We start from the raw sequence: 12,745 nt of genomic DNA, 5'->3' as shown, positions 1-12,745 counted from the left end.
CTAATGCACGGTGGTAAAGTGGTTACCATGTGGTCACACAAATCTCCATTGGACAAGTGACTGAGTTTACAAAAATTAAATGCAAAAATGGTCAAAAACACACAAAAAAAACAAAGCACAACCAAACCCGGGCGAAGCCACTGGTAAAAATTAACAAAGGGGGCAAAAGACAGGAATAGCATAAGCTAACAAAAGTCAAAGAATAAAAGATGGCCAAAAAGCAAACCACACAGGAAGTAGAAACCCAAGAACAGGAACGTATGCTGGAGACAGGCATAAGAGACGCAACAATCTGGCAACCATAATGCTGCCATGCAGCAGTTTATTTCAGGTGAGACCGCATGGCCTCGCTCCGGACACGCCAGTCAAGTGCACTGCAACACAGAGCAGATAGGTGGCAGTATTGTACCACACACAACTCATACTAAAAACCTGGCAAATGAACTAAAATACAAATAGAAGGCATTGAAAAGAAGCATTCAAAGACATAGTATTCTACACTGCCACTAGGTGTCAGTAATGTCAACTTTAATACCCACTGAGACACACAAGCATCAGTTTTGATCACCGGAACAACAGGCTTTTATTTGCAGGTTTGAGTTTAAAAAAACTGTTGGGACCGTAAACCACACCAAGGTAAAACGCTGAGCATAAGTCTTGTTTATGTCTTAAATGGCTTATTCATCTTTATTATGTCAACTATATTGTGTAATATGAGTGTAAAGGTGACTATAGGGGTGTTAGTTCATGTCTGGAGGCTCTGATAATGGAAAAACATAAAAAAAATGTTCACTTTCTTCGCCCCTCTACCTGCCCACATGCACACGCAAAACTTAAATGATTGTTATTTTTTCTAAATTATTAAAATTATTTGTACAAATTACTGTTTACACTGTACATTGTTCATATTTGATGTAATCTATTTATTATTTATTATTTATTATTTATTATTTATTATTTATTATTTATTATTTATTATTTATTATTTATTATTTATTATTTATTATTTATTATTTATTATTTATTATTTATTATTTATTATTTATTATTCATTATTTATTATTTATTACACGGGAGCCAGGTAATGACATTTCGTTGGCAATTTCACTGCTGTGTTATTGCGCAATGACAACAAAGAAAGCCTATGTCAAATAAAATGATTAAACATAAGTGTGTGCAGCATTCTTTACAGTGTTAAGTTAATTAAATCTATGTAATATATGAGATATGTGTATAAGAGATACAATGTACAGGCTATGAGACAAGTTCCAATGATTTTTGCATATTAGAGCGACCTCTGCTGGTTGTGTTCCTCATTGACTGTATGAGTTCAAATAATTGGGACAGATTTCCACATTTGAAAACATACAGTAGCTTTTGCTGAATTATTATAGTGATCTATGGAATACATACAATATTTCTAGCAATATGTCATGTTCTACCTTAACGCGGGATTGGTAGCTTTGGTTGGTTTCTATCCTTTATTTATTTATCCTTTGTTGGACCGGTGACTAATTTTGGTTGAAAGTGCACACGATCTTCTCACAGGACAAGCTGGATGAGAGTTGGTGGAGAGGTCGATGGCGGCGTGATGTCAGACAGACGACAGGGAGGATGGGCAGACAGACTCACGCTGGCGGCGTTCCCTCTGGGCCTTTTCTGATTGGCACTGATCACAAGGTCCCAGCAAGGTGCCATTTTTAATGTGAGAGTGTAAACAAGGTCAAAGGAATGTCAGGATGGAGCTGACGGTCGGCCAGGCTGTCTGTGACAAGAGAGGTGCCAGGAGGAACTTCGAGGTGATGACAGAGGGAGATGTTCGTGGTCATGTGATAAAATGGGATGTCCAATTCCAAGCAATTTTACTATTTTAGTGTACTTCCATTGCACGTAAAGGGATGATGGTATGGGGTAGGTTCCTGCTGTGGCCAAGAGGGGACGCGGGGGTATGTTGGAGCCTATCCCAGCTGATTTCTGGTACCAACATTATATCCCTCTTCCTGCTTTTAGTAAGCTACAACCATGTAACACATGTTTGTTGTCTGGTAATGATAGCAATTTGGCCAAGTTTAACTACTAACTTTATCATTGACTGTATAGCCCATCATAATTCCACAGTTACAATTATTATAGTACATGTATGCCATAGTGACAGCCATCAATTTTACAATTCTGGTGCAGTTTAATTTCCAACTGTGTTATTTTGATACAAATAATTTGAAAGTGTGTCTCCTCTAAATTACCAAAACAGGATGTTTTGTTTTTGCCGACATGCAATTTACCGTTGATGGTTCTAGACAGTTGATGCCCAACTGGATGGTGTTGACATTGAGACATATTGATCCACACGTGAGAGCGCTGGGTGCCCAGGGCTGTTTGGGCCTATCAGAAGGGACGGAGAAACAAGGAAAGTGAGTAATGCAAATGTTTTGTCTCACTGAGTCTTGCCTAAGGCCAGACGCTAAACACTGAATGCTGACTGGTCCAGCTGGCTCCCGATTGATTCCATAGTGGGATGCATCAGTGGGCCAGCCGAGGCCTCTGGTACTGTCTGGCTGGGCATTGATTCATTGAAGTCCAATCATCATATTTATTTGTTAGATGTTATACTTATATTAGAATAATATTATAACCATTCATTCTTTTTCTGATGCTAAGGTGGTGGGGAATTAATACATTATTAGTTTAATTAATTATTAAAGTTGATACTTTATAAATCTAACAAAATGAAAAATATAACAAAAAATATTACACTAAATTTAAGATAAAGAGCAGTGATGTATTAAGACACAATCTTCAAACTGCAATGACATATATCGACCTCTAGAGGGAAGCATATCTCCATATCTCCACATAAAGTGACTTTAAAGTGTCATTTTTTACGATTCCGGTCATTCGGTGACAAAAAAATCGAACGGTACACAAAGTGTGCAGCATGCACTAACTATGCAATTGTGCAAAATCTATGTCCTGTCATTTTTACTGTATATAATGCTCACAGAATCCACATGACAAGTACGAGTGGACAAAGATGACAGTCAAAACTGTTTTTATTTCAAATGATATTACAGTGCAATTCCATGTAACCGGTGTGTTGATTTCTTTGGCTGGTGGTTGCAGTGATGCAAAATGAATGGAATTCAGTTATGAAGTCATTTATTAAACTCCTGTACCTGAACTAAACTGCCTTGCAAACCATTGGGGGGAAATGAATGCAGCATCAGACATCCATAAAGTGAATTGTCCAATATTCACACTAATACAGTATAGTAAAAATACATTCTATACAGTCCTTTCCGTGTATTTGGAAGACAGTAGTTAACCCTAATTCCTCTGAAGCCAGCTTGGTCAAAGCTTGCATGATTGGAGCGTCATGCTGCCTTCTGGCCAGCGGTACGAGTCCGCAGTAAAGTCATCATAGGCGGTGGTGTAAACTAGCGATCGCACATACGAGTCTTTGTCCGATGGCTCTGGGCGAAGTGTGGCTATGTTGCGCTCGTAGGCGTACTCCACTATCTGTAACAAGCACATTTTATCGTGTGTGATTCAAGTGACAGAGAGAGAACCTACACCAGCTGAGCTCTCACCTTGACTGCCAGCACGAGTGAAACCTCCCTAATGGAGCTGAGAGGGGGGTACAGTCGTCCCTCCGCCAAGTCCTTCTCCGTCACCAGCTGAGCAAGCGCCTGTGCAAAATGGCCACACATTTGAGTGTCATGCTATTATGCTTATATATTTCTTATATAGCCTTTTTTGATCAGCTATATTTTTATACCTGCTGTTTTTTGTGTTTATTAATTATTATGCTTATATATTTCTTATATAGCCTTTTTTTAAATCAGCTATATTGTTTATGATACCTGCTGTTTTTTGTGTATTTATTAGTTATTATGCTTATATTTTTTTTATATAGCCTATTTTTATCAGCTATACTTTTTATGATACTTGCTGTTTTTTTGTGTGTTTATTAGTTATTATGCTTATATATTTCCTATATAGCCTTTTTTATCAGCTATATTTTTTATGATACCTGCTGTTTTTTGTGCGTTTATTAGTTATATATCCTTTTTTTTATCAGCTATATCTTTTATTATACCTGCTGTTTTTTGTGTGTTTATTAGTTATTATGCTTATATATTTCTTATATAGCCTTTTTTATCAGCTATATTTTTATGATACCTGCTGTTTTTAGTGTGTGTATTAGTTATATATCCTTTTTTAATCCGCTATATTTTTATATCTGCTGTTTTTTGTGTGTTTATTAGTTATTATGCTTATATATTTCTTATATAGCCTTTTTTATCAGCTATATTTTTTTATACCTGCTGTTTTTTGTGTGTTTATTAGCTATGTATAATTTTTTATCAGGTATATTTTTTTATGATACCTGCTGTTTTTTGTGTGTTTATTAGTTATTATGCTTATATATTTCTTATATAGCCTTTTTTATTAGCTATATTTTTATGATACCTGCTGTTTTTTGTGTATTTATTAGTTATTAGCGTTTTGTATTGGGTACGAAACTAACAAATGTTAAGTGATCAAAGGTAAAATGACTACACTTTCAGCTTGGACACTAAACATGGCTGACAAAACAGTCACACGTCACTCTGATGCTGGGAACACCGAGGTAGCTTGGATTGCAAGATGTATACCCAATAAGCAGTTCCAATAATGCCACTTACGTAATATACTGTATTATCATTTGTAGTAATCTGATTGGCTTCCGGCTGCTCACATGCGTTTTGGCCTATTATGCAAATTCAACAATGATGTCATCTAAGCCACTGCCACAAATATATTGCAGTCCTGTGAGAAACACTTGAACTATCTTTTGCTCTAATGCCAATTTTACCTCTGCCACAATCAGAAAAATATCTTCAGTGATGTGACAAATGGAGCAGGCGGTGACACCAAGACCAATGCCGGGGAAGATGTAGGCGTTGTTTCCCTGACCAGGGTAGAATGTCCTCCCATCAGGCAAGGTCACAGGGTCAAAGGGACTCCCACTTGCAAAGATGCCCCTTCCCTAGAATGAAAGGCCGGTATTATTATCTATAAATCATACAGTCCATGTTGTCTTGTTAATACCTCTGTGAATGTGTAACACTGCTCCGCGGTGCATTCCGCCTTACTGGTCGGGTTGCTGAGAGCAAAGATGATCGGGTGTTGATTGAAGGATGCCATGTCCCTGATGATGGGCTCTGAGAAGGCGCCAGCGACAGCGGCTACTCCTGAAACATGACGTTAATGAAGTATTGTATCATTTGTGTACAAACCCGAGGAATCAAATGTTGTGTCTTACCAATGAGAGCTGTGGGTTTCAGTTCACGAACCACATCTTCCAGGCTTTTCATCGGGGGGTGTTCATGAGCAAACCTCTCCTTCTCCTGCGTCAGGTGATCTCGACCCTTTGGAATGTGGAAAGACCAATGACGCTGGGCATTTAATGTTTCCTTTTACAATCATGACAATAATGTTGTTTAACCATATTCATTCATTTTCTACCGCTTATCCTAACGAGGGTCGTGGAGGGTGCTGGAGCCTATCCCAGCTGTCTTCGAGCCAAAGGCCAGAGTACACCCTGGACTGGTCGCTAGCCAATCACAGGGCACATATAGACAAACAACCATTCACACTCACATTCATACCTATGGACAATTTGGAGTGGCCAATTAACCTAGCATGTTTTTGGAATGTGGGAGGAAACCGGAGTACCCGGAGAAAACCCACGCATGCACGGGGAGAACATGCAAACTCCACACAGAGATGGCCGAGGGCGGGATTGAACTTTGGTCTTCTAGCTGTGAGGTCTACGCGCTAACCACTCAACAGCCGTGCAGCCTTCATTCAGTGAATTCAGTTAATAACGTTTTTGACTGACACTATTAGTAGAGACCCGGGATGTAAATATCTTCATAATGGATGATTGGATTCGAGGTCATTCAAAGGTTATGAGTCGATACAATGACCAAATGATGGCGTTAATGTTTGTCAGATTTTTTGACATGAAGTTGTGTGACTTTTGTGTTTAAGAAATCAAGATTGTGACAGCTACGCTAGTGATAGTCAAGTAGGAAAATATCTAAAAATAATCTGGACTTGACTTGGACTTTGACGTCAATGACTCAGGACTTGACTTGACTTTAGTCTGATGACTTGAAAAGACTTGACCTTTTCAGTGATCATTACGTAATTTCCAGCAAGACAACACATTTTCCCACAGAATCTACCTCACCAAATAAAGACTCTTTATCTGCGCATCTCTTGTTTCAGAGGTCATGTCAAAATGTGGGCGGGCTCCTTTGAAACGGCCAATGGCTTGCGTGCTATAGTGGTATGTCAATAGACAAAAAGACACCTTGACAATGAGACCTTTGGAATCGACCATCCAGATCTTCTTCAAGCTGTCCTCCTTAGTCAGTCCTTCTTTCTCCATGGCCATTGTGATCAGTTCAGCGATCCCCATCGCCGCCTGAGACAAACATCGTGTCTACGTTTAGCATTGTAACTGACACTTGTTGTCGGTGTTAATACCGAATACAGTAGTATAGTTTGACTTCCTTGATGCCGCACCCACCTCCCCTGCACCTTGAAACACGATTGTGTGGTCACACATTTTACTCTTGGTGATGCGCAGGGCAGCCAGGAGTCCTGCAACTGCTACTGCAGCAGTGCCTGAAAGAAATTACAGGGCACCGTCAGGGGTGGAAAAAAAAAAAAAAAAAGGTTGACCAGTTAATAACAGACATGAGCCTAAAATATCAACTGTGTCTTCTTTCTGGTGTCTAACATTAAGAATCACCAATACTGAATAGTTCATTTTCTGAAGTTAGCTTTTCAGATTTGCTAAATTAATTGTTAGTAAATGATGCCACATTTCAGAATACATAAAACATACACAGCTGGATGTTGTATACTCATATATATATTTCCAATTTGAATAACGTGACAAAGAGAGCGTGTGATCTAAACTACCTTGGATGTCATCGTTGAACGTGCAGTACACGTCCCTGTACTTGCTCAGCAAGCGGAAAGCATTAATGTTTGCAAAGTCTTCAAACTGAATCAGGCAGTCCATTCCGTACCTGTGAAGAGAAGACGCACAGCTACTGTGGTTGTGGGTTCAAATGAGGTGATGGTTGTGTTAAGATGATCAACAATATAAACAACATAGTATAAATACTATATAAACAATACAATATAAACAATACAATATAAACAACACAGTATAAATACTATATGAACAATACAATATACAACACACATTTAGGGAGGAAGCTTGCAAATGCATGTACTTGTAATCCATCCATCCACCCATCCACCCATCCACCAACAGTATTTATCTTTACATAAAAAATACTGTAAAAAATACTTTGCATGTTCTCCTCGTGCATGCATGGATTTTTCCTCCCACATTCCAAAAACATGCTAGGTTAATTGGCTGAGGTTGAGTGTGAATGGTTGTTTGTCTATATGTGCCCTGTGATTGGCTGGCCACCAGTCCAGGGTGTACCCCGCCTCTCGCCTGAAGACAGCTGGGATAGGCTCCAGCACCCCCCGGCGACCCTCGTGAGGATAAGCGGTAGAAAATTAATATTTGCGAGATACTTGAGATTTGAGCCTTAAACAAAGTTGCGGTCAGGTGGTGGGGGGCCCCTGTCATGGATCTTTACAATCCCCCCCCCCCCCCTTTTGGCGCCCCATGGCCTTCAATCCAGGTGTTGGCATGCTCAGTTTTAAAACACGAGATCAGACTTTTTTCACATGCAAGGCCAACGTGTGATGTTTTATATTAGATATTTATATATTTATATTACATCCATCCATCTATTTTATTTTCTATACTGCCTGTACTCATTAAGACTTGGTGCAAGAGGTGCGGTACACCCAACCAATCACAGGACACATATGTACAAACAACCATTCACACTCATATTCACAGCAACGAACAATTTACAGCCTATAATGAATTCCACATGTGTGGGATGTGGGAAGAACCCCCCCCCCCCACACACACACACAGGGAGAACATGCTAACTCACATAAAGTAACATGTTTTGAATAAGTCAAGATGAATGTATTCATAAAGGAAATGTATTGCAACCACTAAATGTATGGACAGGGTTTGACACCTGTTGCCCTGACTTTATGACAGCACCTCACAATCATTTTTATTTTTTTTCCAAGAAAGGACCCCAGAGGTCACCCGGGTGTCCTCGTAAAGCAGCAATGTTCAATTTAACAAGATGCTCCTAAGACAACCAATCAAACACTCAACACAGCAACACAGACGCCAGTGTCAATAGGTCCTTATAAAAACATAAAATAATAAAAATAAACTTCGCGTTATGAGCCATTAAATTCGATTTTGCGTGATGTGGTGTAGAGGAATGCCAAGTTCTCATGCCTCGCACCAGATGAACCTTCTGTTAAGGAATTTACAGAATGTTTGCAAAGGCTGCTCAGTCTTCCAGATAAAAGTGTGAGAGCAGTTGGGAAGGAAGGAACGACCCGATGGAGATGTCATTCTGATGACCTTCAGTCTGAAACCCCAATGTCAAACAGCTGTATAGTGGATATGTTACATCAAGTGACTTTGTTGTGAAAAATGTTCACATTGAAAGCAAAAACATCAGCAACTTTGCGATAAACGATACTTTTCTCAGTTTGCTTATTTATTTGTCTGCAGTAGACTTCATGTAGACTTCAAAGTCATTGACCAAGATGGTTGGCACTTTCAGATTTATACACACTAAAATAGAATTTTCCTACAGTAATCGCTCGTTAATTGGTTCCAGTCTCGGCTGAAGTCATCTGGGATAGGCTCCAGCATACCCCTGTGACTCTAATGAGAATACACGGTATAGAAAATGGATGAATGCCTCCAGAACTGACCGTCAATGTCAATTTCCTCGAAGTAGGATTTCTTATTCATTCATTCATTTTCTACCGCTTTTCCTCACGAGGGTCGCGGAGGGTGCTGGAGCCTATCCCAACTGTCGGGGTACAGCCTGGACTGGTGGCCAGCCAATCACAGGGCACATATAGACAAACAACCATTCACACTCACATTCATACCTATGGAAAATTTTTCGCTAATTAACCTAGCATGTTTTTGGAATGTGGGAGGAAACCGGAGTACCTGGAGAAAACCCACGAAAACTCCACACAGAGGGTGGAATTGAACCCTGGTCTCCTAGCTGTGAGGTCTGTGCACTAACCACTCCAGATTTCTTATTTATAAATCAAATGTTTTCATTGTTAGAGCATAGAAAACCCATTTACGGCCTCATACATTTTTCAACATCATTAGAGCCCTCTAGACATTAACTAACACCCCTATATCCACCTTTACACTGGTTTTACCCTATATATTAGACATAATACGACACATGCTCATGTATGTGGATATAAATGTGTTCCTTAGAGGAGTTTATAGTTGAATTTCATATTTCCGTTATTTTCTTAGGAACGGATGTGAGATAATTCAAACTAATTGTAACATTTAATAACAAGCAAGAAACAGTTTGTCTGGTCTGTCTACTTGGTTAAGTCCAGGTAGACAAATCGGAGCACATCAGGCCTAATGATAATTTGCATATCAACACAGCCTAACCCCCCTTCGAGTAACCTGAGTACATTTTACATTTTATTTTTAATGTTTTCTGCAGCTGAAATGCAGTATAAATGTACTTAGTCTAATCTTTTTTTTCTGCTAGAAACCACACAAAAAGGACAGGGTATGTTAAAACCCGCGTAACAACACTCAAGCTCATGTTTCAGCGAGTGAGCGACAGAGGAAATTGGGACAGGTCATGCAAACAGAGCCAGCTGCCCCCAGAGCCCCCCCACACACCTGCAGAGCTGTCAGTCAACTCAACAACAGGGAGGGGAGATAATTCCTCCATCATATTTATTCTCCACAGATGAATATTCTCTTTCACGTAGCTTGTAGATTTCATTGAAAATGCACCTCCTCTTCCTTGATGGTAGCATTGCACCGCCGTCAGAAGCTGTTCCACGCTCGACTGATAATGCAAACCAGCTAAAAATGGCGACTACAGGAAGAGATAAGGAATTCAGATGTTTTAAATTTGGCATAGAGTGCCATTGGTGTTGCTCTTCCTTTGCTACACCCCAAGAAATTGCTGCCTAATTCCGGGGCTGAGTGTCTGGCTGCCAACACGGCAGAAGTGTTGTGGAGAAATGTGTTTTCTATCAAGCGGGGAGCAGCACTAAAAGCACCGAGCGTCCGCATGAAGACAAAGAATAATAGGACAAAGAAGGAGCTATAAACATTTTATAGTATTGGGGCTTTTAGGAAAATGAAGACGACCTTTTGCCTGCTACTGGCAAGGTCACAGAGGTTCACCAAACCAAGGTATTGGTCCAAAGGCTCATTTTCCAAAAGATGATGCTGCTATAACTCGTCTCATCATTCAGTTAAGACAAAAGATTATATATCTGTCAGGCATAAAAGTCATCTTTTTTCGGGATAAATTACAGGGTAGGAATATTCTGGCAAGAAAAATCTGAGAATGACAGACAAGTGAAATGGAAATCTAGACTGACATCCGCTGACCATAAACTACTAGTGAGGCTCCGGGATGCAGAGGGACAAGGATACCTTCCCAGTTTAGACACTTTGGTGTTGGGTGTGAGCCAACGAGGATAGAGGGAGTGCTTTGACTCGACAAAACTATACTTGGGACCGTGTTCCCGCAATCTGGATGAAAGTCAGCTCTTCGATGGCCTTTGGCGAACTGTCAACATTCCATCAATCGTGCCAGCTGTCTGTTTAAGCACTTGACTAGAAAAGTCATGCACAATATCCATCCAGCTCGATATGAACATCAATACCGATGCTTAAGATCTCAGTCGGGCTGCACGGTGGTCGAGTGGTTAGCGCGCAGACCTCACAGCTAGGAGACCCGAGTTCAATCCCACCCTCTGTGTGGAGTTTGGGTTTGGGTTTTCTCCGGGTACTTCCAAAAACATGCTAGGTTAATTGGCGACTCCAAATTGACCATAGGTATGAATGTGAGTGTGAATGGTTGTTTGTCTATATGTGCCCTGTGATTGGCTGGCCACCAGTCCAGGGTGTACCCCGCTTCTCACCCGAAGACAGCTGGGATAGGCAGAAAAACTGCTTGATTTGTTTCTTGTTTGTTATTAAATGTTACAACTAGTTTTAATTATCTCACATCCGTTCCTAAGAAAATAATGGAAATATGAAATTCAACTATAAACTCCTCTAAGGAACAAATTTATATCAACACACATGAGCATGTGTCGTATTATGTCTAATATATAGGGTAATACCAGTGTAAAGGTGCATATAGGGGTGTTAGTTCATGTCTAGAGGGCTCTAATGATGTTGAAAAATGTATTTAGAAGGCCGTAAACGGGTTTTCTATGCTATAACAATGAAAACATTTGATTTATAAATAAGAAATCTGCAGTGGTTAGCGCACAGACCTCACAGCTAGGAGACCAGGGTTCAATTCCACCCTTTATATTCATTCGTATTGGCATTTTTTTTTCGGAATGAGGTGTATACAAAGGTTAGAGTCTTTCCGTTTGAGCAAATAACCCGAATGGAATTGGAATATTTGGGTCCATGTACACGTGGCTAATGTAATCCTTCCGTGGTGCCAAAAAGTACAGGTTATAGGTACAAGTCTTTTGAAATCTTTTAAAAGTAAGGCAGTATAGGAAAGCACCAACGTCAAAAATAACCGTTCAGTTGGTTGTGCATCCATGAAGGTCTGTAGTGGAGTTCACAGACGAGGATGCGGTGTCCAAACACAGCTGTTGAACCAGCGCCACATTAGCGTTTGTGCACACACACACACACACACACACACACACACACACACACAGGGTGCCTGTTGACTGGCATCCCCAAGAGGCTAGGTGACCGAGGCCTTAATAACACTCCGACCCCCACGCCTTTCTCTCAGAGGGCCAGTATCTCTACGGACACCATGTTTGTCAAAGCCTAATGCCGCCGTCAGCGAAGACAAAGACATTCTGCATTCTTTCAATTGTTCCTCTGTTGCTCCTTCCAGGATGGAGGTACCGTTTTGTTGACTACGATCTCAGTGCAGTTTTTTTACTTTTCAATCATTATCAACCAAACCTAAGAACAATTTACACTATCCAAGTTTTGTAATCTGTCAGAAAGTTGGGGTAAAGTACAATATATTGATTTGTTCATTTATTTATTTTTGGTTATTTTTTTTATTTTCTTTACATGTGTATGATGACGGTTAACTAATACTCCAGCTTTGGGAGTATTTGAGTTCATGCTTCCTGTGTTTGTCAGAAACCTGTGTACATGTATATTAAAGCCACGTGGAGCTATAATCATTCCCCGAGCCTGTAATTATTCATTTTACACCAACCTGGCTACGTTTTAAGGAGAAGCACTGCCGTCCCCTGTATTTGAGAAGCTACCCAGTTATTAAGAGTTGTGGCTCTTTTTAGTCGCTTCTATTCTGGGTTAGACGAAGGATTAACTAAGCCAAAACGCATCTTTGGCCATGATGGTTCGGAAATAAAGAAATAGTCATGAGCACATGTCACTTAACTGTCATCACGACATGCGACTGAACTTGGTGACCCCTTTTAAAGGCTGCAAATGAAATCTATAGCTCTGGTAGTCTGACTGCTTCTCAATAAAGTTCAGTCGTCATGAGCAGTTATTACATGGACATTTAAGCATGGAAAACAAGTCCAC

General features: G+C 40.1%; 1 protein-coding gene across 1 annotated transcript in view; it reads right to left on the bottom strand.

Annotated features, from left to right (window-relative positions):
- Positions 1–3,139: 3,139 nt before the first annotated feature.
- Positions 3,140–12,745, bottom strand: part of me1 (malic enzyme 1, NADP(+)-dependent, cytosolic) — a 46,241-nt gene continuing 36,635 nt past the window's right edge. The window contains exons 7-14 of the mRNA XM_058053650.1: positions 6,979–7,088; positions 6,581–6,678; positions 6,362–6,475; positions 5,306–5,411; positions 5,092–5,234; positions 4,856–5,029; positions 3,588–3,686; positions 3,140–3,516 (exon numbers count right to left, since the gene is read on the bottom strand). Coding sequence (XP_057909633.1) covers positions 3,349–3,516; positions 3,588–3,686; positions 4,856–5,029; positions 5,092–5,234; positions 5,306–5,411; positions 6,362–6,475; positions 6,581–6,678; positions 6,979–7,088 — 1,012 coding nt within the window. The 3' untranslated portion in view covers positions 3,140–3,348. The remainder of the gene's footprint in view (positions 3,517–3,587; positions 3,687–4,855; positions 5,030–5,091; positions 5,235–5,305; positions 5,412–6,361; positions 6,476–6,580; positions 6,679–6,978; positions 7,089–12,745) is intronic.

This window comes from Doryrhamphus excisus, chromosome 17 (genome assembly GCF_030265055.1).
Source record: "Doryrhamphus excisus isolate RoL2022-K1 chromosome 17, RoL_Dexc_1.0, whole genome shotgun sequence".
NCBI lineage: Eukaryota > Metazoa > Chordata > Actinopteri > Syngnathiformes > Syngnathidae > Doryrhamphus > Doryrhamphus excisus.
Note: the sequence above shows the minus strand (reverse complement) of the source record. Positions and strands in the feature narration are given on the sequence as shown.